This window comes from Berghia stephanieae, chromosome 7 (assembly GCF_034508935.2).
Source record: "Berghia stephanieae isolate SIO BIC M18660-M18661 chromosome 7, UCSD_Bste_1.3, whole genome shotgun sequence".
In the NCBI taxonomy this organism is placed as follows: Eukaryota; Metazoa; Mollusca; class Gastropoda; order Nudibranchia; family Aeolidiidae; genus Berghia; species Berghia stephanieae.
In genome coordinates, this window is record NC_088366.1 from 35,603,810 (window position 1) to 35,628,066 (window position 24,257).

Sequence of the window (24,257 nt, forward strand, 5' to 3'; positions counted from 1 at the left end):
AAACCAGAGTCAGCCACTTTACATAAGTGTGTAGATCGCCCACTGCGGCGCGAAGGCGCATAACAAAAAATAAAATGGGAGTCAGAATCTATACCAGATTCGGTAGAGTTACATTGACAGTAACATTTGACAACTACCTTGTGGATAGAACGTAAATCCGGCGAAAAGTAATTTAAGTACTAATAACTCAGAACTAACAGTAACAAAATAAAACAACATCAAAATAGATAAATAAAAATTAAAAAAGAACTTCAGCTGAGCCCAGGATCAGCACCGGTCCATTTGCCTGTAAGTGTAAGTCTGGTTCTCAATCGATTGAGCTATAGTTAGTCCTGGCAAAAAAAAAAAAAAAACAACAACAACAAAAACACAACTTTCTTCTTTTAAAAAAAAATAGAGCAATATCATCATCATCATCATCATCATCATCATCATCATCATCATCATCATCATCATCATCATCATCATCATCATCATCGTCATTATTATTATTGGTATCAAAATCATCAACATTATTATCACCATCGTCATCATCATCTTCATCATTTTTACTACTGTACTACTACAACCACCATCACCACTGCTACCACTACTACTACTACTACTACTACTACTACTACTACTACTACTACTACTACTACTACTAATACTACTATTACTACATAAACAACATTATTATTATTATTATCATTATCATTATTATTATTATTATTATTATTATTATTATTATTATTATTATTATTATTATTATTATTATTATTATTATTATTATTATCAGACTACAATATCAACGGTTTTCTTTAAAGACCAGTCCAAGGAAATTAACCCTTTACCTCTCTTAGACATTAAAGTAGAAAAAGTATTATGAATTATTCCCCTTGGAAAATTACTGGCAGCAAGCTCTTGTCCCCTGAGAAACTCAGCAAAACAGGGAACCGGAAGTGTGTTCCAATTTCTTGTTTTGCACAGAACAGGGTTGCCAGTTTGGCATTTTAAATGCCAGATTCCAAAAATCTGGCATTTTTGAAAACCGTTTGGCATTAGAAAAATCATTTGGCATTTGGCATTTTCATTTGGCATTTTCTTTTCTTGTATATTATACTTCAAATGACACCTTTTCTTAATAAAAAAATTACCCCAACAGGAAATTTAGTATAATTCAAAAAAAAAAGAAAAGAAAACACGCAAGCCACCAGGATATGATAGTAAATTGTCTATCAAAAGTGAGTAGTTTTCTTAGTGGGGGTGGGAGTCAACAGACTTTGGCATTTTTTGAGTGTTTTGGCATTTTTTGAGTGTTCCCCTGGCATTTTGTTGAAAAATAATCTGGCAACCCTGGCACAGAAACGAATAACGGTGTCAGTCATCAATGTTCATTCCTACTGCTGCAAATGCATTTTTCAAATAGAATGGTGTAAAAGGAGCCTTCTTTAGACAAAATTGTGGAAGGAGCACTTGAGATAATCATCACAAAATTGTAAGTAATGCTTACACTCTTACAGTATTCTGAATGAATCTCAAACAAATCAGCGAGTGGTCACAACAATTTCATTATCCATTCATTTCTCTTCTAATTCTAGACGTCTAAGTCACTATAAGACTATAATAAAGTCCTAAGACGTGTAGGCCTAAGTATTTTTTTTTCTTATATTTTTTAAACGAAATGACCCAGTGCGATACATTTCCATGCTCGTTTAAGGCGATGCTATTTCTTAGCTCATGTCTGCTTAAGATTATTTCACTGGATATGTTGAAAGAAGACATTTCCTAAGAAAAACATTGTTGTATTGCGCACTGTAAATTGGTTGGCTCGGAATAAAAAGTAAGTTTAAGTTAAGGTTTGCTCGACTCTTGTTCTGTGCCATACAGTAGAGTACACAAAGCATACGGTCATACGAGTAGGTAGTATGATTGTTATGAGATCTAGGAGTGCTGGCTTATATTTATTCAGAAAATTGACAGCCACCGTGACTGTGACGAGTGGAGTTGTCTTTGACGGATCCCCTTGTCATTGTCAGTTCGTGAAAAGTGAAAAGGCAAACTTGGAATCTCCTAGTTGGAATTCTTCTCTTCAATTTGGTGTATGCGATATTTATATTTTGCAATAATAATTTATAAACCTGCTTGTATTTTAAAAATTTACATTTTGCAGTTTTACCTGCAGCTTTTTGATCTTAGAAAAACTACTATTCATCCATCATTTCATATATTCACTGTTATTATTGCCAGACACTTTCTGGCAGTAATGATGGATGGTTATACTCAGAGCCTTTTTTGAAACTCTGCTCTTTTAAACTTAAACACATTCCGGAAAATGGAACGTTTTGTAATGAAACGATTTGCATCAACAATATTGTGGATATCATGGCCGAATGGTTAAGTCTAAGTTGTCTGCCTTAGAAGCCGTGTCAGAACCGATGCTGTGGGTTCGAAAATCCTGTTTCCGCCATCTCTTTTTTTGTTCTTTGGTCTCTTTCTTAGAGCGTTGCAAATGATTATGTCCCTCCACCCCACCCTCTTTTATTCTTTTATTTAAATCTTTTTCTGTCAGTCTTTTGGTACCTTTCTATAGAATATTGCAAATTGTAATTTTCGTCCCCACTGTAATCTCAAAAAGAATATACTAAAAGAATGAATAATTAAAAAGCAAACCAAGAAAAAAATTGAGAACGCAATCAAATGATCAGATAGAAAATTATTTTTTAAAAAATAAAATCAATTTTAAGAAATACATGCTCAGAAACGGAACAAGGAGAAAAGAATAGACTCGCTCAGAAAAACAAACAAAACAAAAACAAAACAGAAAGATAATCATAGGAGTCGCTGATTGCATTTATAATTTAGAGGCAATGGCAATTTAAGTAATTGTTAAGAAAACAAAAAGCTCTCAAAAACAATCCCGAGATTCTGAGCAAAATAAATTTTAAGAGAGAGAGAGAGAGGAGAGATTTCCCTCGGAAATAGAGCAGGGAATAATGATAATAATAATGATGATGATAGTAACTATATTAATAATAATAATAATTATAATAACAATACATATTTGAGAAGGGAAAAAACAGAACAGAACAAATAATTTGAACAAAATATATAATGAATTAAAATTGAACAATTATTCGGAGAAATCAAAAATTCAATTAATTTTTTAAAACTCCTGCTCGGAACAAAGTGGAAACAAAGAACTTCATTTGGGAAGAGCAATAAAAATGGGGAGCGAGGGGAATCGAAGCAGTGCAGCTGAAAGGAACAAAATGAACGGTGGTCTAACTCAGTGAGCTGTCTATCCACACTGTTATCGGTGTATCTTAAAATTCATACATGAGCTAGATAATTTTCCACCATCTTTGCTTCCTTGTTTTGATAGTTATTTTCATCTCTGATTCAGATGATATGTTTTTGGGTATACTTTTGTGGAAGTGTGATAATAAATTGTATTTTGTATGAGGAAGACAGGAAAATAGCAGGTATGGTTGGTTTTGGGGCGAACAACACCTAGGCCTAGGGATTCATCTGCGAAATAAAGAAATTCCTGGGCATCATCTATGACCCCAAAATTGTGGTCAGAATGAATAAATTATAGAAACAAAAGAAAATAATAAAGTTAACAGGTTGTGGTAGGTAGATAGTGAAATTGTTAATGGTTGGTGGACTATGAACTGATTTGATGATTAACAAGTTTCTTGCTGGTTGGAGAAAAAAAGGCAAATGGCCAGTTTGACGTTTTCAGTTCAGAGTGTCAAAAACTTTCATTTCATTGATCCATTTGCTTTTTTAAAAAGCTGGATTTGGCATTTGAGTACTATCTTTCTTGTGGTAAATATCACTTGTTATTAACTGATTTGGGACACAAATTTCCACTGGCATTTTTTCAGAATGTTTGGTATTTTTCATGCCTAGTTTGGCATTTTGCATAAAATCTTTCTGTCAATGTGATCAACATATCTTGCAATATCGAAAAACTTGGACTTTTGATTATTGCCAGACAATTGCGTTTACTTAACAATTTTTTTCCTAAACCATGGACGTCAGTGAGTTGAGTTCTGAGTATCTTAACTTTTAAGGCAAGCAACACAATTTTGAAACGGTCATTTATAGTGTCAATTGTTTTTATATTAATAACTCTTTGTAATTAGAAGTTTTACCAGTATTGTCATTAATAACACTTTGTTTCTGATAAAATGTGTATACACTGCAAAAGCCGCACAATGTTCCTCCTTTCTGAAAATCTTTATTTGAGACCCATGAAGTGTGCTGGAGTTTTAATTGTTAGGATTGTTGTAAACACCAAACGGTGGATTAATTCAATTATCTCTTTTTTTAATGTGTACAGTTGAAATTGGCATTATTAATCTTGTATTGAAGTGTAATTCTCTGTAGAGAACCAAATATATAGTTAAAAACATGTCCTTTTCCTGATAGTATGTGATGCAGACTTGAGCAGAGAAAATTATTGGTATTTTTTTGTTTGTTTGTTTTTTCAAGGGGCTTGTAACCGCGGGCAAACTCCATATATTTTGATGTATGTGGCTCTAAATGTTGCTGTTTTTCAAATAAGTTGTTTGTGTGAATTGTTTCAAGGTGTAAAGCCTTGTGGACTGGTTTGCTGTATGTGTAAAGGGTGAGAGAATTTTCACCGAACAGAGGCCATGCTAGAATCGCAATAGCATTTGCTGGGTTAACTAATTTAGTGCAATAAATACATATTCTTCATTTCTATTTAAATTCAAATTTATTAACTTTGAGTAAAAATAAGTTTTTGGTGAGAATTCTATGCATTTAGTCTCTCAAACTGAATGAAAAAGAAGGAAAATCAACAGCCACAAAATCTCATATTTCTGATGATTCTGTTTTTGGATTCAATTTCTTTAGAAAGATCATTGCAATAATACCAGATGATTAATGAAATGTGTCGCACATAAATGCAACATCGACAGGAATGACTGTATTATATTTGTGAAAGGGTTAAGAGTTGATATTGTGTTGATTTATTAGAACCTGTCATTTGTCTATAGAGTTAAATTCATATTTTAATTGTTATCTATAGAAATAGTTATTTTGTTTCAAATGACTGCTTCATTTTAAATTTTTTTTCATAGTGATATGGTTTTTAAGGAATTTAACCAAGTTTATTTAGTTCTAACTAGATTGTTTTATAATGATTTCAGGCCAATTAATTAAAGACCACTTCAGGTACACTCAATTTGAGAACAGGAACTTGATTCCATAGTCATTTCTTTCAAGTTAACCTGAAACAATAATACAGGATCTCGATAGCTCAGCGGTAGAGCATGAGCGTTACAAGCAAAGAGACCAAAATACAGTCAGGACTTTTTTTTACTTGCTTGTCCACCCAGCAGTGATTGGGTAGATGGATCTGTTACATTTGGCAAGTAATACTTCACAGTAAAGTCCTGTCCAAAGAATAGCAAGCAATTGCTACTCTCCATTTAAATTGACAAAAACTGTTTAATCTCCAGAGTCATGGGTCATATGAATCCGTAGGACCATCAAAAAAAAAAAAACCAGTAATTGTAACTGGGATAGATAGAATGAAATAAGAGCAAGATCAGGGTGGCTCAGAGGGTAATTGAAGACCCAATGCTTTTGCTTATCAACATGGCATTGCGAATTATCTTACTTCAGGAACACAGTTAAGATTATTTCCTTATGATAGTTTCCTTTATAAATGCATTGGAAGTGAAAATTTAACAGCAATGATTTTTCAGAAAGTCTGTGATATTAAAACGCTACAACAATGAGCGAAATAAAATTAAAATGTAAGGTTTTATCAATCCAAATATAGCTAAACCAACAAAAATTATATATTTTATTTGTGACAATTAAGAGAAACAACTCGTGTGAAATAATTGAGTCATTGTGGTTAGCAAACTTCATTGGGCAGAGAAAAATGAATAGAATACATGTATGATTGAAAGTAAACTTGGTCTTTAAATTTTCTCAAGAGACTTTAGGATGCCCAAAACACTGTCAAACAACAATTCTGACCTTCCTATATTATTTTCCTATTCATGTTGTTAAGACCTTGTAGTTCATGTTTATCCTGTCTCAGAAGGAGACAGTCAAATTGGTATAAATATATACTTTTATTTATTATCTTTTTTGTTTTATATTGTTTCTTATTATTTATAGATGGTTTTGTTGCCATATTTGTTACCCCTCTTGGCCGGATCTCGTGATAGTGACTGTGTGGGATTTTTCTGTTGTGCTACTTATTTATTCTCATCTCGCTTCATGAAGAATTAGGCAAAGTGGTATAAAGACAGACACAAGAAAGGTTGCTCTTGGAATCTTTGTATCTGTTCCATGTTTGAACCAGTTTCCTTTGTCTCTATTTTTTCTCTTTTAAACGTGTCGACTCACACCTATGATTGAATTACTAATTTTGTAATCATCTTCATTTAAACTGGCGCTGAAAAATTGTAAAATGTTTCAATCGCTGCATAATCAATGAAAACTACAAGATGATATTGCAAATAGAAAGTTGATAATATTGTATTGCTTTAGATTTTTAAAATTTGAAACATTTTGAAATGAAAAAGAGAGGGCTTATTTTATACATTTTTTGGGTTTATTTGTATTGTTGACCCCTTTTTCTTGTATTTTGAAATAATTTAATCTGTTTAGTATATCTACCTTTGTTGTTTTGCTACAATTGTAATGAATTAAAATTATGCTACTGTACGTATATTCTCAGTAAAAGAAAGGAATTTATTAATAAATATTTTTTTAATTTATTTGAGGCAGTTCCGACTTTGTTTTATATTTTCTAAAGCATGCTTTTGCTGCCGGTATCATTTTTCACATTGTTAATTTTACTCAATGAATTTATAAATCAGTAGATTGGAAACGTTAACGTCCTTCACCTTTCAGAGTTCTATGGTTTTTGTTAAGTTTGGGGTCATCTTAATCTATTGGTACTGGAAAGAAAAGTTTTTCTCTACGTGTACATGATCTAGCACTTTCTCCATGTGAGATCCAAAGAGGATGAAAACAGTGGATTTTTTTTTCTTATAAAAAACGCTTTTCTTTCTTATTATTCTATAATCGTGAAGCAAAAAACTATCTATCAAGAAATAAATGACACAGCAAAATTGGCATTTCTTCAATGTGTAAACATTGTATGATTACCGTGGTCGGCATCAGACAGATAAATGGTTTATGCTACTTCTGTACTGTTAAATAATGCTGTATTACTTAGCCCTTATATTTACCCTTCTGGTGGCAAGTCGTTAGCTAGCAGTGAATGTGACAACAAAATGGCTGTCAGATTTTCCTAATGGACCATTCTACCTTTTATAAATTCATCATTCACTGAGAAAAGGAAATTTGTTTTGTAGGTGCGGCGGAATCAGTGTGGATACGTTTGGAGTTGGGGGTGGGATGGAGGGGGGAGGGGGGGAGGGGGGGGGGGGGTAACTACCACCCATTGACCTGTTCATTGTTCAAAAACAAATGGATAGTGTGAATCTGCCAAGGTTTAAAGACACAAACGAACAAAACAAAACAAAAAAAGGACAAAGCAAATCAAAACAAAAACAATATCCCAAACACGCAAGCGAAGATAACAGAAAAAGACAACAATTCCCGTGAGCGCAATGGAATTTATTTCATAAAGGAGTCTTGATTTTCTTTCTGCTCCGTAAATGGTCTCTAAAAATTGCTTGCTACCCTCTTTAAGTAAACATTCTCTCTGTCGCTTCTAAAGTTCACCAGATTTCACAGCACATTGCGGAGGTTGAGGTGCGTGTAAGGGGGGGGGGGGGGTGTGTGTGTGTGGGGGGGGGGGGGGGGGGGAGAGTTGAGGTAGACGGAGTGAGAGAAAACCTGACAAGGAGTGGATTCCATGTGATGTGCATAATTAATTTAGAAATTCAGTTATCGACATGTTTACAACCATGATTTGAAATCATGTCATTGAAAGTTTGTCTTTTCTTAACTGCTTACCATAAATCATATTATATGAACAGTAGCTTGGTAAGATACATTCAAGAGGGGTGCAAGTGGCTGAAGACAAGGGTGACAGAGGGCCTAACTGTGTGGTTTATCGGCATGTTTGCAGCCATGGTTTTAATTTTGTTAATCGACTTTTCCTATCTGCTTACCGTAAATCGTATTATATTTATATGAACACTAGCTCTGTAAACTGCATTCGAAATTACCCTGAGCTTTTGGCTCATCTCAATGAAATTAATATTGCAGGCAGAGTGAATAGCGGATCTCGCATAGACCAACAATTCCGCAATATTATGCTAAATAGCATAAAATATTTTAATTTGGGCTCAAGACTGTATTCACACAGTGGGAATGAATCCCCCCCCTCTCTCTCTCTCTCTCTCTCTCTCTCTCTCTCTCTCTCTCTCTCTTTCTCTCTCTCTCTCTCTCTCTCTCTCTCTCTCCTCTCTCTCATATATATATTATATATATATATATATATATATATATATATATATATATATATATATCCATTGTATTCTCCTTCTCCGTCTCCTCCTCCTCCTTTCCATCATCCACCACAACCGCCATTTACTTCTTTTCCAAAATAATTCTGTTAACATTTTGTTGTACTTATTCGTACTGTCTCTCTGTGTATTTAATGAACATCCTATTTCTAGACCCTGTAATACGCTTTTTAATGCGGGAATGAGATATCCAGGGATATGATGCTTTCAGCTCTTAAGATTTAACGTGCAGGTGATATCCATAATCACGTCATTAGTCAGAAGGATTATTGCAGATCTATCAGTTTAATTTAATTGACTTATTTTCGGCAATTTCAAAACATTAAAATCTAAAAGGATATGTATAAAACAATGCCAGACAATTTAGAAAAAAAAAAAAATAAAAGGAAATGTCATCCCAAAAAATCATCCTGCCTCCGACCGAGGCATACTGATTTTTGTATGACTTTTTCGCGTATTGGCAGGCAGATTTTCGTGATGATTTTGATTTGCTTTTGTTTTGTTTTTCGTATTTTTCTCTCTATATTGCCCGCCACTATTTCAAAATCTCAGATTTTTATCTTTCACCGGGGTCTGTGCCCAAAGGTGTCACTTGGCAATTTTAAATCTCCGAACTTCTGGGGGGGGGGGGGGGGGGGGGGGGGGGGGGGGGGGGGGGGAGCGAGATGATAGCTTGGCGATGAGAAATGATTTTTTTTTTTGGTGAATACATCCTATTCAACTAAACGTTCACTGTTCTATTATACTTAATTGTGCTCCAAAATATGTGAGTTGAAAGTAATATGTGTCATCCTAGTAATGCACATCGGAATTTAACATTCAGGACTTTGAAGGATTAAATAAAGGGAAGCCGTTATTTAGATAAATATTTATTCACGAAAACTTGTCATCCATGAAGTCAGAAATTGGAAAGCCATTTTAGGTTTTTAAAAAAGAAAGAAGATAATATGTACCTAATATCACACCTCTCGTGTCCACTTTGATTCATTCAGTCTTTGTAAAAACACAATCGGATCTTCGAACTGATTAGTTTATTTTATTGTTCATTTTCATTCTTTAAAAAAATGATTATTGTTATTATTATTATTATTATTATTATTATTATTATTATTATTATTATTATTATTATTATTATTATTATTATTATTATTATTATTTTTATTATTGTTAAATGATGATAATAATAATACAATTCATATTTTATTATGATTGAATTATTTTTTTAAAGCAGCAATGCACACGAATGTTGCTTTTAAACAACTGGGTCAAGTATTGGCTTTGATGTATCTCGGAATTAATGATTGAGTGGAAGAAACGTATTCGGTCTAGTCGTAGTGGAGTGGAAAGAACCAGGAAAAGCGTCAATTCGCATTTGGTGATGGATTGAAGGGAACCGCAGAGTTTTAAGGTTTTCTGGTGCAGTTCGCGTTGCATTTCTCTGGCTAGAGATGTCCGCTTTGCCACGTTCGCTGCATTTTGATGAGATCTAACCCGCATCGTAAATTGAATTATGGATAGCGTGATGGAATGGAACCTTTTAGACAAGAGACATGTTATTCTGAGTAGGTAGTTTGTTTTTGTTTTTTTTTGTTTTTTTTTCTTTACCGAGGATGGTGGATCTTTTAAAAAGCGGTTTCTTTTACTTATTTATGTATTTATTTTACTGAAATGTATCTATTTTGGTTTGATTCTGCTTTATCTGACACTTATCAAATGTTTATTTTGCACTCAGAGCTTTTACTTTATTATTTATCACGAAGAAATTTATTTACCATGCTTGACTTTAGAGGATCACCTTAATTTACGCTGAATATTATTCACACCATTACATCCGTACATTTTGTGAAAAATATTACTCACAAGTCTTACAAGTTGATTAATATATTCAATGACTGGCGCTTGACGTTGTTGATATCATAAATATTTGTCCGGCCACCATGAAGATCTGACGTTCATGATAAAGGTTGATTTTTGAAATATGTGTATAAGGATTGTTTGTTCAATTATTTATTTATTTATTTATCGATTTATGTATTCCATCTTTTATTTGATTATTTTTCCGTCGGCGTCCATGATAAATAAAATTCACGATTTTTATACCGTGTGTATTCCACTGATAGAATGGGCGGTTTTGGTTAAAATAGCATAGTCATTGCTTCATTAGAACATGAAATGCCCGTGTTGCTCTGGGGTAAGTCGATGGTGGAGTTGTGAATCACTCGTCTTTGAGTAGATTAGAATGTTGGAGCCACTGGGCTTTTTTTTTCTGTGACTCTATCCCACGTAGTCATGTCACAGACGAACTTTAAAACGGAGGTCCCATTTTGAATATAATAACAACAAAAGTGTTGAAAAATGCTTTGAATAATCACTTATAATTTTAAGAAAAATCTTTTCTACAAGTCAAAAACATATATTATGATTGGATTGCAACTCTCATTTGTGATTTCCTTGCCGGAGGATTTTATAATATCCATCAAAATGGTTAAAAATTCAAGATTGAAGGACGCCATACAGCTAAGAACAGCAGGCTGACAATGGATCACATACTGAATCGATCTGATCCTGCTCATCCCATTAATTATCAATGCTAAGCTGATTCTCACATGGTATGTTTTGAATGGATTATTTTTGACTCACGTAATTAACTTATTGTTGAGAGCTCCAGAGCTCGGAGATAACACAAGTCGAAAGCCAATATTATAAAAACGAATTTGTTTAATATAAATAGAAAGTTCAGTGCTTTGGCTTTTGGGGAAAGTTGCTGAACTGAAAAGCTGAACAAAATGCTCTTTTTGTGTAATTGTCGAGTTTAATGGAACTTTGGTGGATGGAATGAAAGGCTTGTAGAATGGAATTCTTTTGGATCACATTCTGCCTTATCTTATGGCTGGTTGCCTGAGTTTGAGTTAGACACACATCAGATCGATCCTGCCTTGTCGGTTCTTTCGATGTCAACTTGGGACACGGTTGATTGATTAGAGAACATTCCCGTGGATATCTATTATGCATCTCGCCTACATATTCTTGAAAGGTTTTCATAATATTTATTTTTGCGACGTTTATTTATTTTTAAATCTTGTTGTTATTAGAAATATTTGTTTTGTTATGATCAAAAATAAATATTTAGACCTAATTCAATTATGGTTGTCTTTTTGAGAAATAGCTGAATATCCTATCTGATGTCCCAGGCCCTTCAGGATGCCACAGTGATTGATAAATATTATTAATAATACATAGCATTTCTGTAGCGCATAATAGTGACGATGTCATGCTGTATGCGCTTTACATTGTTATTATTACATTAAATTATAAATTTCTGACAATAAAAATATAATAACAAACACACCGTCAATTGATACATAGAAATAAAACCAAGTATTACTATACAATAAACGGCTCTATGCAAGATGAGCTATTCCATTCGTTCATAGATTTCTTTCATTTAAAAAAAAAATGATTTGTGCAATTTTATATTGAACAAACAAGAATATATATCACTGATATTATCAGTTTTTAAAAAATATGAACAAAAATACCATATACGGAACATTTCGGTTTCAATCGCCTTCGACAGCCAGTAACAAAAACAGTAAAAACGTTAACCTCTTTAAATCCAGACAGACTGCAGAAATGTATTTGAAACCGTGATTTCGACTAGGAGTATTATTAATGCTTTTATTTGTTTTTTGTTTTTGTTTTTTATATTATTGTTAGTTAAAGGATTTTGAACCCGAAACGTTCTAGTTTGGTAATTCATTCGACAAATGCGACCATTTTCACTACGATGACGACGGGAGGTCAGTTACGATAAAACAAATCAATTACTTGATTCAATTTCCTTGCATTAGTTTTAGGTGGTGTCCAAATCTAAAGTTGTATGAATTGAAATTTTTAACGTTCAGTAGAATGTTAGATAATTGAAATTGACCCTTTTCTTGAGCTCTATTCACTACACCAACCCGTCGTATTAGATTATTTAAAAATATATATATATATTCTCGGAAGTGCTATTCGCTGTATTAGAAGCGCTCTCCCGTCTCTGAAAATCAGTCTTTGTCCCATCACTGAACACAACACGGTATTTTCTTTTCAACATGGCGTGTTGTCGAATGGCTTGAAGTTAAATGAGAGCGTTTTAGTTTGAGGACAGAAAAGGAGGGATGATTGAAACATTTTGTGTGACTGAGAATTGAGATTTTGAACGTTTCAACTTTTCCTTAAAGTCTGAAACTTGACAAGATCGTGTTTTGTTTTGTTTTTGTTACCCCAATCCAATCCAATCCCCGTCCCCACCTCTCCGACTTGATCATTCGTTCACATCTTGAAATCTATTAGCTTATCTGTCAGATTACTTTAATGAGAATAGTTCCGTCCCCGTTTATTGTTTTATTTACTGTTAGTTAAATATATTTTATAAATGTTCCAGGAATCTCTCTCTCTCTCTCTCTCGCTCTCTCTCTCTCTCTCTCTCTCTCTCTCTCTCTCTCACACACACACACACACACACTCGCCGTTGCTCCTGCGAATAATAGAAGTTAACATCAATAAACTATCTCTACTACCACAGCCACCACCACATCATCATTACTACCACAGCAACCTCCTACATCGTTATCAAAACTATAGCAATCACCACCACTTTTATATCATCATCCTGCTCCTCGTCATTATCGCTACCACCGCCACTACTACAACCACAATCACATCATCAGCATTACTACCACTATCACAGTAGTTTTCAAAGCTACAACAACCGCCACCACCATTACATCATCATCATCATTATCCGTATCGTCATCATCACTACTCCTACTACTACATCATCAACACTACAATCACAACCACCCATCGTCTCTGAAATCACCACATAATATCGTTATCGTCAACGAAACGCAAAATAAAAATAATATTAATAATAATAATAATAATAATAATACTGATAATAATAATAATAATGATGATGATAATAATGTATTTTATTATATTTTGCGCCTAATCCTTTATACAATAGCTCTAGGCTTGTAGGCTACTACTGCAAATACAGAACGAACCTGAACAAAGCATGTGCAGTACTACTGCAAATAACTGAAATGAATGATATCTCCTATTTGCAGTACTAATGCGAATAGAGGTGACCATATATTTTATGTTTTCAATGCCATTATTTCCATTTGAGGGGTGTGATGACAGTAACACAAAAGAAAACCCAGCAATTCTGACGAGATTTCATGTTATATCGATTGCATTTTGCATACATTACATGTATAGATAGAACGAAGATGACGTACTCAGGTCTTTGTTATTGTTTTTTTGCCATCCACAATTCTGAGTACTTCTCACTAAACTTTATTAACCAGACTATAAAAGTTCATGGTTACACATCGTTTTGTGTGTTGGTCCGTTATACTTCCGGATGGCAATGTTGTGAGCTTCTTAGCCAAGCGTATGCTATCTATATGTCTATTTACTCTTTCTTCATAAAATTGTGCTTAAACATTCAGTTTAGATGGGCAAATATTTAAAATAGCTAGACCAGATAATTGGAAGTTTGCTAGATAAATAGGGGTAGATAGTGAAATAGACAGTCAACAGAGAAGAATATATTATACTACTACATATAGTATATGAATGTAGGCTGAGAGAGAGAGAGAGAGAGAGAGAGAGAGAGAGAGAGAGAGAGAGAGAGAGAGAGAGAGAGAGAGGGAGAGAGAGAGAGAGAGAGAGAGAGAGAGAGAGAGTACAGTATTGAATTGTCAAGCTACGTTTTCTGTGGTCACTGATCAGATGAGCGAGGAACGATCGCAAAAATCTGCCCCCCCCCCCCCCCCCCCCCCCACTCGACTCTAGTATGAATTAGTTCCTGGCTATTGGCAGTAGTGAAGAATTTTGTAAAAGTGCGATAGGAAAATGGCGAACAACCGGCCACTTATTGTACTGTGTGGAGTGGAAATTTTGTTTTCGTATTGCCTTTCTAGGGATTCTAATTTTTTAATATAAGGCTTTGTAAAAGCGTATTGAGTACGACTGCGTGACGAACTAGTTAACTTGCTGACCCGACTTGACTTCGCTATCAATATCTTCAATAGGTGATGTCAAGATACGAAAGCTAATCTTACCTCACGGTCGGCCTTCGTAAGAGTGGAAAATATTTGGCTATCCTTCCTTTCTAAACTTTTTTTTTCTAACACTGACATCGATTTGCTAGTTTATCCATGTTGCACGGAAACAAACCGGTTGATAATCAATATATGTGATATTGGTGTTGATGAAATAATGCGATCGAATCATAATCTCTCATTGTAACATTCCAAAGATACAAGTTAAAGAGCTATATAATTATGAGGGTTTCTTTTCTTTTCTTTTTTTTTTTTTTCTCTCTATTCAAACCCATTTAAATAACGGGGGATTTTTTTTTTTCCTGTTCAAAATCAATAGCATTTCACCAACGACTACATTACATGAGTAGCGAGTATTGATTTTTGTGATACTATTCTAGTATCTATAACTATAAGATTGCCGAGTAATTATTGACACAAAAATAACTTTTTCGATATTTACAAATTTTATATCCACGAGATTCCCGCACTGCTTTTAGGTCTTTTATTTAATTTATTTATTTTATTTATTTATTTATTTATTATTATTATATTATTATTATTATTATTATTATTATTATTATTATTATTATTATTATTATTATTATTATTATTATTGTTACTTTTGTTGTTGTTGTTTTGTTTTTTTCGGGTTTTTCTTTCTTTTTTTTTCTTTTCCTTTTTTGTTGTTGTTGTATTGCTTTTTCTTTTTAGTTTTTGTTTGTTTGTTTATTTCAGGGTATCTTTAGCTTGTTCTCGTTGTCCCGTCAAGTCAGAAAATAGATTGATTCCGTATTGTTTTAATTTGTATATTTTCGTTTGGAATGTTCATCTAACGTTTTATGCGAAACACGGTTGCCTCGCTAATTCCAATGAATTGCCACTGACTCCTCCAGTTGGTCTTGTATCGTAGCTCTTAAGATAATGCTTCAGCTTTGCCATGTATTATAATTATAAGGAAAATGGTCGAGAATAGACTGTTGCTTAGGCTATTGTTGATGTATTTTTAGGTTACTGTTGTATTTGTCTTGTGATTATAGGTGATGCATTTAAATTTTGGAATTATTGCATTATTTTGAATATAGAAATAAATATGAACATTTATATATCGCATTTTCACGGATGTACCTCGCTCAATGCGCTTCACAATGTTTTATTTATTCCCCCAGCTGGCCATATGGAACTATATTTCCATATCACACAGTGGCAATCGCCTGTACCCTTTTTTGTTAGCGGGGGGGGGGGGGGGGGGGGGGGGGATACTCTTTTACAATATCCCTTACTGCTTATAACCAGGTATTCATTCATACCGGAGCCTAGTAGACTAATGTGTGTTAAGTGCCCCACCCAAAGACATTGCGTCATGGCCAAAATTTCCACGGCCACTATCACCCATCCGGCTACTGACAACGCTTCACATCGTTTGACTATTGTAACATGATGAGTCACAAAGTCGCTGAGATATCAGTGTTGGAATGTTGCAAATCATGATCTCAAACCATTTTAAAAATTTAATTTCTTTTGATCTAAGTAGTGTCGACCGGAAGTGACGATGCACTAACCGTGTCATAATGCTTCCAGTTTTTAACATTCGCCAATCATTTGTCAAATAGTTTTCACCTGTCGCCTACAAACGCTTCCCGAGAAAAACCCGGTTGATATTAAGCCTATCTGATGGCGTTATTTATAAGTACCTTATGTCATTGATCTCACGGTAAGTGAGAGTGGGTGTCAAAATGTTCATTTGCTTTTCGTCAACTTATCCACCATCTTTGACGACGAACAGTAACAGTAACAGTGTTCAAGAAGCACACCAAACCGTTCGTGTCTGTCACGATACAGAAGGTATTGAAGGTATAATGTCGTTTTATGTCGCAATCATTGATTTGGAGTCGACTTAGAAAGGAATAGTTTTTCCTATTGATTTCAATTGCTCTGTCGGATATCTCTGACTTAGAGACTACTGATAACTGATATTTTTGTATTTGTGTCATTTCAGGTTTTGAGACTCGCGAGTGGTCTTACTACTACATACTACAATTACAAATGGGACGGAAGTATTGAACGTTTTTTTAATACTCTTGGGACATATCAGGGCCTGGAATCGTCTTTACTGACGGCGTCTGCTGCAGTCATAGTCATATCTACTGGTCCAGTTGCTGCCTGTATCAACATTATAACAAGCTGCTGACTTGATTTAAAGACTTGCCTCCACCCCGACTCTTTGACGTTGGTAGTTTGCTGAGGAAAAATCAAACGTCAGCATTTGGAAGTATTTGCAATTGTGGAATAACAATAAACCGCATTCCGTATTTTCATATACTCTCTGTGGAGTACTATTTTCTTGGAATGTACAACGGTAAGTACACATAACTTCTTTGTATTATGTATGTGACTGATCTCTTCAAAACGGTCATTTTGTCGACTAAAGTATTTCAATTTGAGATCCTGTATATATTGCTGTGTTTTTAATTCATTTAGATGAATAGGAGGATATGGGAATAAATGTATATTTACAATCTTAAGGGTCTAATTTTGTTCTCCGTGCTAGCCTTAATGACCTTATGTTTATATTTTGTTGTCTTTTAGGAGAGGGATTGTATGAGTGTAAGATGTTAAAGTTAAAGGGTTTGTTTGATTTTGGTTGGGATTTTTTATTCTTCTTCTTTAAAAAAAATATTTATTTTGATTTTAATTTATGTATTGATTGTTATTCAACTATCCGTCTGGCAAATAGAATTGTAAGTTCTTTTCCGTAGCATGGATATAAGGACTTTTTTAATCCCCATTTTCATTTTACATTCTTTAACTAGACAACTGTTTCCATTTTTATATGATGCTTGACCCACCTACGTACTTGTTTACTTGTGAATCTCTCTTTACCATTTCTCTCTTTTGTTTATTGTTTTAGGATTTAAAATTTCTTTTCATTCCTTCTTATTTAAAAGTCTGACCACTGGAGACACTCTGTTTTTTTGTTGTTTTGTTGTTTTTTTTTTTGTTTTTTTTTGGGGGGGGTGTACTTTTGAGGTCAATGAATTCGTCTCCCTCCCTTCTTTGCAAAATGCTTGCCTTTAAATTGTACTCTCTGGCCCGAGGAAACGATTACAGTAGATCAATATGGCTCTGGTGTCTGGTTAAATCGTTCTAAGGTGGCGATGAGTCCACTTGGCTCATGGTGAATACTCTCAACAAACAGGACACCATGCTAGCCCAGTCCACTCTTTGATTTATGCAACAGTCTCGTTCGTGGTTTCCTGACCGCAATCCCTCCCCCCCCCCCCCCCCCCCCCCCCCCCTTCCCCGCTTTTGCAATCTCTACTCTTAAACAACATAATATAGGAAGAAGAAATGGACAGGAAATAAGAAAGAATAAAAATGAAAGCAAATTTATATATAAAGCAAGTCCACGAATTTAAAATGCTACAGAAAGCCATACTTCCATTTCATTTGCTAAGCGCCATATTCTTCTGATGCGTACCATTCTTGTTCTCTAACAATATCGTATCCTTCACTGCCCATTGCTAGGTACGTAGTCAATCACACCGGAGTCGAAGATTTTCTGTAAAATTTAGAAGCTTTGTAAAATTGGCTTGTGGCAGGCCCTGTTTTTTTTTTTTTTTTAAATACCATATTCATCCCCAAGAGATAATAATTTGTCTTTAGGGTCTATTCCAAGGAAAGTCTGGAAAAACCCAGGCACCAGCCGCAGTATAGCGCCGCAAAGTGAGCTATGGCAAGATGATTTACTCAAGTCCACACTAGACACATCATCTACAAATTACTTTTTACTTCAATTTTCTGCTCTTGTAGTTATTCCAGTATGGTGCATGGCCCGTTCTAGCGGCATTGTTATGAAATTAGTCATATAATTAAATGAACACATTATGGATGTTTATGTGTGTTTTCATTCCGCGGAAGCCTCCTTTCTTCGCTTATAATAATGGCCTGCTTAGACTGAAAACACTTTTTTTCATTCTGGCCAGAAAAGTTTGACTTCAAATATCGATTGATTGCGGTAAAACCAAAGCATTGGTCAACGTGTCTCAAACTAAAAATGGAAGTCTCAAGGTTTTGTAGTTTTTATTTTATTTATTGTATTTTATTTTATTTATTAATTTAAGAGAGAAAAAAATGGGGACACATTTGAAGTCATTTTGGTTAATGGATGTTTTCAGTGAACGTTTGTTGCTAAAAGAAAAAGGAAAACATAAGTGATTAATCGGTGTGAGGCAATATTGATTTTATAACCCCACATGTCACGTAATTCTATCACGACGGTCTAAAAAAAGTTGAAAAGGCGTGGTGACTAGATGCATTATTTTTTTAAAAACAGAATACGACATCCTTTTATTGGCCAGTCATTGTGATCCTCGACGACCAAGTAAGTAATAGTAATAAGTTCCATCTTAATGTTCCAAAATATATATTGACTAGGCGTATTTTAGTTCCGTCACAAATGTCTAGAATCCACTCCCATTAATAAGAATATAAGTGAGATAAGGTGTTAAATCATATCTCATGAATTCCTCTCTGTCCAAATAATTTTGATGAGTAAATCTGGTAAAAAACATTTCCTCTTTTTATTTTTCTTTCAAAATGATTCGTGTAGATGCAGTATGCTTCTATGCGCCTATGCTTTAGACGTATTTTCTATTATTATCATGTATCGGGTAGTCTGGTCGCTGTTGTCGCTCAGCACATCTGTTTAGAATATACAGAGTTTCGGTCCCCAGCCTAATGAAGCTTGTCTTTTTTTTTTTTTAAGTCGTTCTCATCGAAGCTTGCTCATTAGTGATAGTACTCTCACTCATTGTAAAAGGACTGAAGTATTTTACACTACAGACTTATTCCATCTACTTTAAAATGTGGATTGATCTCTTAAGTGAAGGCGACGCGGAAAGAAACTCACCATTTTATTACAATGTTGTTGCTAGAGGGCACTGCCTCGGTTGTTAGGACTGTTTAAGTTTATTTTATATTCATAGCTAAATTATTTAATACTAGTTGTGGCAAAGACTATACTATTATGAAACAAAATTTATGGTTACAATAATAATGATGATGGTGATATAACGATGATGATGATGGGTAAAGTAGGTTTTCCTTATATAACGCCTTAGTCCTCCGAAAACAGGCACAAGGCGCTTTCTATTATTAAGTGGATTACAGCTGTGACACCTTTTAACTGTTGTAGAAGACACGTGAGGGCAAAAACCTTTTGGTAGTAATCCCTTCGCGAGACAATATTTATGCTGATTTCATCAAATACTTTTTGTTTAGGTTGCCTTTAATGATAGGATAAGAAACATTATAAACAGTAGACAATGAAATCGTAATCGTAATATCTCTCAGATAAATATATTCGTAAGACTTCTGTGGGGACATTGTTGTGGATTCCCTACCAAACCCATAGAGATTCGCCCAGCATGTTATCCATGAGAATGACCATAGAGAAAAATCCTAGATAACACTCTTGGATATTCTCGCCAAGAGAACAGTAACAGTAGTCAACTAGGGCTTTGAAATAATGGGAAAATACAGCTGAATTTTTCAGTTAAAATTGTTTTGAATCGAACGTATCTATGAAGTAGCGGAATACATCGAAATGCAAATATTATTTTACTATTTATGAACCATTGTATGCTCATTGTCAATATCTATTTTTGTTGAAGACGTAGTTTCTCAAAGTCTATTTTCTTCGCCTTGATCCATGGGATCGATTGCATTTTTCTACCACCCAAAAGACTTTGCCTAAATATTATAGAATAGTCGCCGATTGTTATCGTTTATTCTTTTCACGGTTTGATTTTCCCCCCTAAATGAATGTGGACAGCTGAAGCTCGGTCTTAGCTGAAAACACTAAGCTTTTGGATAGGATAACATATATTAGGATATATACGAAATTTGTTTCGATTTTATGTTATTTTACTTTTGACCTCATGCAGTGGTCTGTGTATCTTTTTCTTGATGTGTCCCTTATCACTGGATATCTCTCCCCCCCCCCCCCCCCCCCCTCCTCCCTCTTTTTAAGTTGCTCTCTGTCCTTGATTGAATCGCTCCGTCTTTTCTTCCTTTGCTGAGAGGGAAACAGTGAAATTTAAATTTATAGTTCCTCGTAAACCTACCGAAACAGGGATAAACTGGGCTTGTAGCTTGAAATATACTATGTACTATATATTTACTTCTTTCACGTATTGTGTTGGTAGGAACTGCGTGAGTATATAATTCTTTCAGCCTCTTGTGTCATGTTCCAACTGATGTTTGTAGGGAAATGACTGGGGAATCATTATGGTTATTATCATTATTATAACAATTGTGTCGCTTGTTGGAAAGATAAAAGTGGAGAATAGTATTATCAGGGCATCACTGCTGGAAGTCGCCTACATTATCATTATTCTGTTCATGGTAATTGTATTATAATGGTGATGCTGTACATGCCTTGCTTTTTGGAGGAATCTAGGGCTGTACTAGACTTTTAGTCATTTTTTGTTGGATAAAAACAAATCGGCTAGCTGTTTAAAATTAATATGTTTTCTTCTAACTGTTCATTCGAGTAAAGCATATAGTTTGTCAAAATACACGAATATTTATGAGGTGCCCTACATGTATGAATTAAATGGTCACTTTTACATTTGAAGGCCTGTCAGTTATAAGAATTATCAACCATTTTGATGCGTGTCCAGCTTTATTTTTTGTTTTGTTTACTTTTTAAAGAAGCTCATTTTACATCAATGGGGGAATTGGCCTCTTACATGACTGTCAAGCAGTTTGAACTTCAATGACATCGGCGGTCATAAAGAATTGAGTATCAATGAGCCGTCTTTCTCATAAATCACCATTTGAATAGTACACTGCGAAAACATTATGCGAGGGGCGGGGCGGGAAAACTACATTCAATCAGGTGGATGTCAGCATAAAATGACATTTATTATTATTTACAATCTCTTTCCCCGTGACCTTTCAGAGTATATTCGTCACGGTTAGGACTCAACAACTTTACCAATCTGTGGGCTATATTCTATTTATGTTTTATTAGAGATCGGTAATTTAATACGTATTAATATGAGGAGTTTGTTTACTTTCTATTGTCGTTTTACTTCGGTTTTAACACAAAATTATTCTTCGTGGTTAAATCCATATCTTTCTTTTTTTTTTTTTAGTTATGTGTGCGTGTTCACTTTTGTTGTAAATCATACAAATCTAACTGATGACCGTCCAAAACTTACAATCCAAATAGGTATTGTTATTGCGTAGCCAGTACTAATGTATGCTTTTTTTTTTCTATTGGATGTAGTTTGCTATGGCACTCACAAATCTTTTGAGTGAGAATGCCGTTGCTGTATTTGTGCAATTTAATTTATAATTTTGAATTGTGCCCCAAGCTGTATTCTGTAACTAGACTCAATATAACAGCCCTGTCATTATTATTATTATTATTATTATTATTATTATTATTATTATTATTATTATTATTAGTAGTAGTAGTAGTAGTAGTAGTAGTAGTAGTAGTAGTGGCAGTAGTAGTAGTAGTTATTATTATTATTATTATTATTATTATTATTATTATTATTATTATTATTATTATTATAATTATCATCACTATCGTCGTCATAGCCAATTGCATCTCCGCCCGGGGACCCGGGCATCTCGTCTTTAGCAATGAATTATGCCCTTATTAATTACAGTACTCACTCTGTTTGTTTTGAGTTGCATTGGGTTTTTTTTTTGTTTTGTTTTGTTTTGAATTTTTGGATTGGGAAAGGTGCAGGGGGGGGGGGGTACCTCATATCTCATCGTATTACTTAACTAATATATTTGCAAAAAGTGACAGTCATTTTACAGCACACCATTTGTTTCTATTCAGATTTTATTTTTGTTTTGTTTTGTTTATTCGGGTTTATTTTACCCTGGTTTTGACGGTATTTTGACCCAAGAATTTCCAGTTGATCTCACGGAGTGTTCAAGGACAGTCGCTATTAATATGAATCCAATCACAGCATTGGGAGAATGGGCTGTAAATAAAGTATAGAACAGGATTGTCCGCTTTCCACTTGACTGGCACTGAATGAAAGCTTTAGACAGGCCTGGACGCTCATTCTTATACTCTACCGTGGTAAATGACCTTTCCTCTCAACACACTTCACCACTCTCTGGACATTACAAGTGTCATTCTAACATTCTCGGGGTTAGGGAAGGAAGAAAAAAAGAAAAGAAGGGGGGGGGGGGCATAATAGATTCCACGTGGCGATGATGGTTTATATTTTTGGGGGGAGGGGTGGTTGGGGGGGGGGGGGTTCTTCCATACTTAAATTTTCTTTTTTTAATTTCTAGAGAGGGGACAGGTGGAAGGTATCAATTTTTTGTTTAAATTTCCACCCCTTCTAATCATTGAGGGAGGCCATCTGGAGCCAGTTACTCTCTCTCTCTCTCTCTCTCTCTCTCTCTCTCTCTCTCTCTCTCACTCTCTCTCTCTCACACACACACACACACACACACACACACACACATTTTCCCCATCATCTCCTCCCTGGCTAGTTAGTTTGGCAAGCAAGATAACCTTCGTTGACATCAAATTTTACTTGTGTGTCAAGGCCAACAACATGTTGCACGACATCGTCCCCACTCAGTTGCCAAAGAAATCCTGCATGGTAGAACCAAAGTGGTAAATGGCATGTTTACAAGTACAAGTAATTTGAAGCCTGTTCAGGAAAACCCTCCCCTCTCTTTGATGGGATTTACATTATTTATTTATTTTATTTATTTATTTATTTATTTATTTATTTATTTATTTATTAATGCATATCTTCGCTATTTTTTAAATGACAACTGAATCACTTTGAAACATATTTTAAGGAGAGGGAAGTATATATTGTCTAACTTCTGTCAAAAAGATGTGACTGCTATCAACGATTTATTTGTCTATCGCGTCTTATTTCTTCATTTATTTATGTATCCTATAAATTTATCAAATATATTTACCTATTTATTTATGTATTCTTTTTTCTTTTCTTTTTCTTTTTTTCTTCTTTTTTTTTTTTTGTGTGTGGATCACGGCCTACTGTAGTTACTTCATGGTGTGGATATATTACGCAATGTCAAGTTTCAACTTTGAATAGTTATGCTGTGTATCAGAGGCATACTTTGTTACATAATGTCGAGATGTTTGACAGCTGTCTGGTTACATATTCCAAACACTCATGCACGTAATCGCGATGTTTGAGATTTTAATGGTTCGAATTAGAGAAAGTAGTGGTCGGGTTTTCGAGTTGAAATCCAGATTTTAGAATGCGCGTATCATGAAATAGTACTCGTTTTTGTTTGCTGGTTTTGTGTTGTTTTGTTGGGGTTTTTTTTTTCGCCCCCTTCCCCCCCCCCCCCCCCTCCTCCCCCTACTTTATCCATTCTTGCTTGGTTTATATGACGATGCATGTCGAATTAAGTAATACATTTTTTATACATTTTTCCCATGCCCTCTTATCTTTAACCAGGGTTCTGGATAGAGTATTGTCTCTTTGAATAATTCTCTCTCTCTCTCTCTCTCTCTCTCTCTCTCTCTCTCTCTCTCTCTCTCTCTCTCTCTCTCTCTCTCTCTCTCTCTCTCTCTCTTTTCTCTCTCTCTCTCTCTCTCTCTCTCTCTCTCTCCCTTTCTCTCTCTCACTCTGTGTGTGTGTGTGTG

General features: G+C 34.6%; 2 protein-coding genes across 2 annotated transcripts in view; one reads left to right on the forward strand and one right to left on the reverse strand.

Moving 5' to 3' along the window:
- Positions 1-16,572, reverse strand: part of LOC144976537 (uncharacterized) — a 27,577-nt gene extending 11,005 nt beyond the window's left edge. The window contains exon 1 of the mRNA XM_078920832.1: positions 16,346-16,572. Within this exon, the coding sequence (XP_078776958.1) occupies positions 16,346-16,572 (227 nt within the window). The remainder of the gene's footprint in view (positions 1-16,345) is intronic.
- LOC144977155 (uncharacterized) overlaps positions 1,309-24,257 on the forward strand; it is a 115,664-nt gene continuing 92,715 nt past the window's right edge. Inside the window, exons 1-2 of the mRNA XM_078922021.1 lie at positions 1,309-1,477; positions 16,578-16,937. The gene's annotated coding sequence lies outside the window, so the exon portion shown is untranslated. The remainder of the gene's footprint in view (positions 1,478-16,577; positions 16,938-24,257) is intronic.